Source organism: Aphis gossypii, chromosome 3 (genome assembly GCF_020184175.1).
Source record: "Aphis gossypii isolate Hap1 chromosome 3, ASM2018417v2, whole genome shotgun sequence".
Taxonomy (NCBI): domain Eukaryota; kingdom Metazoa; phylum Arthropoda; class Insecta; order Hemiptera; family Aphididae; genus Aphis; species Aphis gossypii.
In genome coordinates this window covers 54088040-54096355 of record NC_065532.1, presented here as the reverse complement: position 1 = coordinate 54096355, position 8316 = coordinate 54088040, and the positions used below count along the sequence as shown (strand labels likewise).

Genomic DNA, 8316 nt, shown 5'->3' with positions numbered 1-8316 from the left:
ATACCGATTGATAATACTTTTGTTAAGTTTTCCGTACATTTCTATATTGATATAAAATAATTTGAATTCATATACTTAAAAAAAAAAATTGGTAACAAAAAAGTGAAAAATCTATATGAATTTAAAAAAATCATTCACATAAACCAAACTGAAACCAAATATTATCTTCATGAATCATAATATTGAAAATAAATTCTATCTCGTATTCAAAACAATTTGAATTTCAAGCTCTGAGCATAAGTAATATTCACAGAATGGCTTAATATTAAAAAAACTTGATTTGGATAAGCCACCACTGATGACGCTATTAGGATTTCAGATAAAAAAAAAGGTTTTTTTAGTGAGTAAATCACAATACCAGTGTTTTTTTTTTAATCTTTTTGGGGGATTGCCAAGAGTTGGTTGTAATACATTTTTTAGAATTCAAATAATTAATGAAAAATGTATTTTTAGATCAAATTATTGTTTCTGAATAATATGAAAAAGTCTTGTCATTATTTTCCATTTGTGTTGAAATGTATTATTCTAGAGGTATCATTTTTTTTTTTTATTACAAATGCCACTAATTGTTTATGTAATTACATAAGTACCTATTTAGCTTTATGTACTAATATTTGATCAATATTCAGTAATAAATAATAACAATGTAAATTCCATACCCGCATAAAAGTAGAAAGTTTAATTCATCGTCCTATAACTTTATATTGAAAATAATACCGACAACCATGAATAGATTAAATTATTACTACATTTTGATAATAATAAAAAAATGTGTTAACTAATACAACTTACAAGTAAGTTAATAACTTAGTAACTGTAATCGATGATAATAAATAATAGTGTAATTTTATTATAAAAATATATTAAATTAATATAATAAATAAATAATATAAATAAAATTTACATTATCTGACAACATTATTCATTTAAAGAAATATATTGTTTAAAAATTAATAATGATAAATATTTAAATTGTTCATTTAGTAATAAACTAATTAAAAAAATATATAATCGTATATTTTAAATTAGTATTTTGCACTAAAATATAATATATTATTTACGAGTTGTATTAAAATATATCCGAAAAGTAATTATTAAAAGGTATATTACACAAGAATATGTTTTTTGAATCATATTTTTATCATAGTATAGTTTTTAAATTCTTAAACATGTTTGTATTATAACGATTATCCATCTAAAATTGTAATTTTTGTAAGAAATACTCTTATGTTTTACTTAACATATACAGAATGTTTTAAAACGAAGATTTTTTTGTTGGTTTTCAATAAATCTACACATGACAAGGGTTGTTGTTCGACCTGAGTGTCTGGTGATCAATGTAGCAAACATACAGTTAGTGTTCGTTTTGTCGACTATAATCGGCAGAGTGCCTATCTATTCTATTTTACACCCTTTTACTTCTCCCTTTCTCGCTACACTAGATTTTGCTCTTGACATTTCTACCCAATCTTACGTCCTTATAACCAAGTATTTGATAGCTTCCTGTTGTACATCATTGTATCCTAAATTTCCGTTAACTTGGTGACATAATAATATATTCAATCCGTTTGTCTATATTAGACAAGTTTAATTTTATAGTAAGGGTTTATTTATTTATAAAATAAATAGTATAACTATATAGTATATAATATATATATATACTACAACAAGCCTAGCTTACGGAGACAATCATTTATATATAATGCCAAATTATAATATGTATAAATATTTGTAATTTTACATGTATGTATACATTTCTGTTTTAAATGAAAACAAATAAATAATAATAATAATAATAATAATATATATATCCGAAAGGACTGGCAAACCTTTGATTCCTGCATAGTAAATATACAATTTAAATTTTTATATTTGGATAGAACTTTGAGAAATTATATTAATAATTAAATATATAAATATATTATATTTTTCATTAATTATTAGAGTAAATTATTTCGAAATGGTTTTAAAATATTGATCGATATTCATTATTTGACTATTTTATCGTCAGTAATTAAGTATTAAGATTTGAGATTTTAAGTAACAATGTGATATGAATGATTATATTTTTCTCCTATGTGTGCAAAATATACTATACAATACATTATACAACATATTATAAAGATAGATTATTATGGGGCTGTAATGCTGTATTCTTAACGATGAAGTCATGTTCTACATATTATGGAGACATGTGTTCCGAAAATATACAGTACTATACCTTATAGTAACTAACATACAAATCCCTCAGCTAATAAATTATCCGAGTTGTGGAAACTTATTAAAAAAAAAACTTTATTTTTAATTATTAAATTTAATATAATAATATTCGTTGTTTTAAATTAATTATAATTAATACTTATATATTATTGGTACACAAAATATAGGAAATAAAATGATTATATATTATTACATTTATCTTACGAGTATACAATTTTAAATATAAAAATAAAAATAAAATACTTAGGTATAAAGTATAATAATATACTTATGTATATTATTATTAATTTCAATAATTATGTATTATAATAACTCATGCTAAAACCGTATAACTTTAATAATATTAGTGAAAACATTTTCGAATCGATTCAATAGTAACGAGTAATGATTATCAGTAGTTCACGATACTACTATATAATACAATTTAAGTAATAATTTATTAAATAACGTTTGTCTCTTTTAATATATTTATACATATTATACGAATCAACTTGACTGATATATAAATATTTACCATACCTAGTTATAATAATATTACACTTGACATGGAATAATAATATAATATTATACAGTGTGATTCATCAAGACAAGTATGCTTTTTTATTTTTTTCTTCAATAACGCAAGCTATTCAAAATATAATTTTTGGATTTTTAAATATACTTAAAGATTATATTTTAAAATTTCTGAGATTTTTGTACTACTTAAGAGTTATGTGAAAATATTAATTTCTATTAATTTCAAATTATGACCTCCTTCTCCTTTTAAACAATACATTATTTAGAAGATGATTTTTAGGTAAATGTTGAAGTATCAAAATCGAACTTCGATTAAGTAGTTTTTTGAGTTGTTTAACTTATATACCTATTACAATAGGTAATAATGTTAGAAGATATGGGGGTTATAGTTATTTGAAAATTCCAGTAATTAATATTAATCTATTAGTAGTTATTTATAATTTAAAATAATAGTCCAAATATTATAAATACTTAATTCAATATTATATTTATTTGATATTTTTTAAAGTACAATTTAAGGACTTTTGTTTTTTATTTAAATATTTTAATAATTGAATAATATTACTTTTTTGAATTTTGAATCATATCCATCAACATTTTTAAAACAATTACTCACTACATAATTCACAGAAGAAAGGTAAATTGCCATTTGAAAAATAGAAGTTACACCACAAGATAGTTCTCAAGTAGTTTATAAAATTTCAATAATTTGAAAATACGATCTTTAAATATATTTAAATATTCCAAAAATTAGAATTTGAATCAATTCTTTATTAATTGAAAAAATGGGGGATAGCATGCTTGGTTAATCATCCTGTTTATTATTGTATTCGACTATCCAAATCAAATTTTTGTAAAATTTATGAATGAGGTGGTTTGGTGTTATTTTTTGTTCACGACTATCAACTAGTTTGGTCTGCCGTCACGGCCGCCACCGCTGTCGTTCCCTCGACGTGAACATCAGCTGGATCTTGAGGTATTGGTGGCACTAGACCACCACCATCCTCTGGTTTTAGCAACGCCACTCCCTGAGTGCCCATCCGTACGCAGTTAAAGTCTACGTCAAACACGGGTTTTTTCTCGGTTTGTGCTTCCAGGCTTAAACACAAGTGGACGTTACGGCCCACGAAGTAAACGTTGCTGAACTTTAAGCACACCCGGCTCCGGGTCCAGGCGGGTGGGAAGATCGGCACGCATATGGGACGCGGATTTCTACCTGTAACAGTAATAAATATTATATCATTTATTATAGTCAACATCGATCGGTTAATGCATGTATCGTTCAGTTTTATAGCCAATAATATTATTATCGCTACCAGCATAAATAAAGTGATTCTAACACTAATTTGTAAAAAAAAAAAAAACTACAACAATTTTAAATATTTATTATGGAAATATTAGATAAAATTAAATACCCATAAACTATAGCATATATAAATTACATATAACACATACCTAAAGGTAGTCGAATTTTTTCAACGTGAATAAACTCAATCAGTATTATTCGACAAAATATATTAATTAATATTATTTTATAACTAAAATAACGGTAAATATTAAAAACAGTTAAAAAGATATTCACTGCTTCCCATAATATGAATTTTTTAATGATATGTTCAGTGTGGACAATGGATACTATGAAATTTGTTTTATACTATACACGAAAAGAAAAAAAATTATAAAAAATTAGTTATAGCCTATGACCTAGTGCATGAGTTTTAAAAGCAATCTAATTAAAAATAATTAAGATTGTTTAATTCACTTCCTTCCGGTAAAATATTCTCAAATATTTTTATCACATCATATAATAAAATAATTTTACCCAAAAATAAACATGCAGCATTCGAAAACTCGGGGTTAAATGTATGTTATATTTTTACGTGATCATAATATATCTTTTATAGACTTTTTTTTTTATTACTGTTATAATAAATAATATTAGAATAAATCAATAAAATATAATGTGAAACATTTAAAGTAGAACTCAGTTAAGTTAAATGTACAAGAATTCACTTTATATATAAATATGTATAAATAATTATAGTAAATTAAATTTTGATTCTACAAAAAGTATAAGTTTATAAAAAAACGTTTATAATTAAATTTTCAAAGTAGATTATACGTCCATATAGTACATTTCAGTTTTGTTAAAATTTAGAAACTCACTTGATGAGTTATATCGTTTATGATCGTTTTATTATGTATATTGTTATGAAAATTGTAATATTTTTAATTTGTTATGGTTAAACTAAGTGTCATCTAAAATTATATCTTTTTTATCATAACAAAAAATTATTTCTTAAATAAAATATGATGAATCACGAAACATATTTTACTTATTTTTAATTGATTAAGTATATAATATAATTTGACCTTTTTTTTTGTTAATTACGAATTATAAACTACTTTATGGTAACTTTAATATGTTTTCAAGATTAATTTGATCAAACACATGCAATTGCTTCACATTCAATAAATACATTTTCGTTAACAAATTATAACAATAAGTTATTATTAACAGTATCATTTAATATATTATACTAAATATACATTCTACAGAAATTAATAAGGAAGTTCGAAAAAAAAAAATATACAAATTGTTAATATAATTTTTGAATTTTTTGAATTTTATTTACGCAATATCAATAAAAATGGTTATCATAAATAAAAAGCTGACATTTTGAATGGAACTCTGTTTATCTTACAAGAGTTTACTAACGTTATTTACTATGTTATTTTCCGTGGTAGACCAGGAGAAAAATTATTAAATTGATAATATTCAATTTACTTTCACAAATTATACAACAATATAATTTATAGACATTATGAAATAAAAATATATTTATGTTTATGACTTCAGTCTTAAATAACAATTTTTTAATCACAAATGAGAGACATTTTAAGCTAACTGCGATGGCTGGTATATTAAGGGTTGAAAAGATAATATAGGACCTGTATTAGTCGGTTCAATAGTTTGACATTCTAATTGAAATATGTGATTTGCCAAGATAACGGTTTCATCATGAACTAAATCCTTCATCATATCATAAATGCTTGGATACCTAAATGTCAACAATACTTTATATCGCTGGTAATCAGAAGTTATTAATAATTTAATAGGCTCTTTATTATTACTACCAGCAAAGCCTTTTAGGACAAGGTTTAAAGTAGAAATTAAAATAATTTCCTTTTCAGAAATGTGTCATGTGGTGATATTTATAATACTAACGATTTAAATTTTAAATATTTGTCTTCATTTTGTGTATTGTACTACTAAGTCAAACTTTTAATGATCTTATTTTATTAATTAAATGTTTGATTTCTATTAAAAACAATTAATAATAATAGCCGAGATTCTATTCCTATGTATTATTTATGTATTTTGTGTATTATATAAATGCATATCATGTAAAATAATAGTAAATAGATTCATCTTATTATGTTATAAATGTGTATCTATTAAATTCCGAGTGAAGTAAAAATGTGTCAGCTTAATAATAATAAAAGTTTCAGTCAAAATCTATAAATTATGTTTAAAAACTACTTACCTAATTAGCAATTTGGTTGTATAAAATACGGCATTACGGATGCCTAAAGTTTCACTTTATTTACGAATTATATTATTAGTCGACAGAAATCTATTGTTTAAAAACAACTGTAATACGTCTATGCTAACAAACAGTGATATTATACTGTTAATCAATATACGAAAATAGGCTATTGTTTACTTGAATTAATAAATAGGTACAGTATTAGGATTAATCACTCTATATATATATATTAGTTTGCGTAGTCATGTTTATTCGGAAATGGAATCCAGCACAAAGTGAATAAATGGTATAGGTATATGTAAATAGTTTTTAAAGTAAAATAATATTTTAATGAAAATATACAAGTATAATCGTTGAATATAATAATATTAACTATTAATAATTAAGTTGGCAAAAATACAAAATACTTGCAGTGAAATTTAATAAAAATTAAATTAATTTATTTTGATTTATTAAATTTATAAGTCAAATTGTTTTCGTATACTTTTTATTATATTTCATAAGTTTATGCATATATTATGATAACTATAATACAATAATTAATCATATTTAACTCACCCGATACATCTCTATTGTACACCGTGTAATCATTGAATAATATACGCACGTTGAATTCAAAGTCATCGGCGTTATATGTTATGTTAGTGCATAACCGTTGGCGTATGTTAAGGTTAAAGTTTTGAAGTATGTTTCCGCTACAACAACTGCATTTGCTTTCTTGACATTTGCACGGATACGTAACATCCCTTGATTCTAGAAGTTTATACGAATTACTTACCTACTTAAATTTTTTTTTTTTATTAAAAGACAATAAATAGTCATGATTTGAATCAATTTATTAAAATAACAAATATATACAATATTGTATTTGTATATTTTTTAACATTTATTATTTAATACTATAATTTATAGCATTCAATTTATACATGTTATTATATAAATTAAATAACACGGGTTAATGATTAAACAACATAAAAAATAAAAATCCGTATAATCACGTTAGATCATTGATCAATTAACTACATTTGTGTTTATCGTCCAATAAAAAATTATTATTTTAAGAAAATCGTAACTTTTTTTTTAAACGTCTGATAAGTTATTAATGTCAAAGTTTTATTTTGATAGAAATAAGCTATGGTAAAAAAAAAGAACCAAATTTGGATGAAACTATTATTATTATAGTAATTTCATAAAATAACAAAATAAAAAAGTTTAAATTTATAATCCGAAAATTCTAATCCTAAACGTTATAAATGTCATGATACAAAAATGGCAACGACTTACCCGGTGAAAAATCTGTAGACAAATTAATATTGTTCACTTTATCAGCAAACACGTGGCTTGGGATAATAATTACGAAGAACGAACAAAAAACAATCAGGCGGTATGTGATCATGCTGACGAGTGAACGGTGTCGACAACCACGTGTGATCGGATACGTAGAAATCGATTTACTAAGGACTATGGTGTATGTGACGTGTATGTGTACCCAGAGCTCCGGAGAAGAAAAAGTTAAAGTTTCACCTTGTTGTAATATTATTTTCGACCCGCATATGATGTTAGAATTTCTCCGTCTCTACTACTGCAGTGAGTAACATCAGCTCCCTGCCATCAAATATAATATACAGAGAAAAACCCGAGAGTGGTGTATTTAGATTGGAAATGACACATGCAAATTGCATGATGTGAAACCGGACATACATCCAACGAGTTTTTAAAAACATGTTTAGATGTAGAATATATTATTTTAAAAACAATGTTAAAAATACATTAAATCACGGGAAATATTTAGTTGAGAGATTTAAACATTTAGATGACTATGATAGAAAAAATATTTAAAATGGTGACAGTGGTTTTAAAAAAAATAAGGCTATTTTGGCGAATGAAAAATTTAATTCAAATAAGAACAACTATATTTTATTTACGAATTCACTATATTTGAGCTCAAAACAGTAATATATAATAGAGTTTGAAACATTTTTAAACATAGATATTAATTTAATAATAGGAAAAACATTAATAAAACAAT

The 8316-nt window shown here is 23.8% G+C and overlaps 1 protein-coding gene across 1 annotated transcript; it reads right to left on the bottom strand.

Annotated features, from left to right (window-relative positions):
• Positions 1 to 3498: 3498 nt before the first annotated feature.
• On the bottom strand, positions 3499 to 7861 carry LOC114124959 (uncharacterized). Its single transcript, XM_027988414.2, has 3 exons — positions 7572 to 7861; positions 6846 to 7040; positions 3499 to 3952 (listed from the first exon to the last, which is right to left on the bottom strand). Exons 1-3 carry the CDS (start codon positions 7681 to 7683, stop codon positions 3639 to 3641), a joined length of 621 nt encoding a protein of 206 aa, XP_027844215.2. The 5' UTR covers positions 7684 to 7861; the 3' UTR covers positions 3499 to 3638.
• Positions 7862 to 8316: the final 455 nt, after the last annotated feature.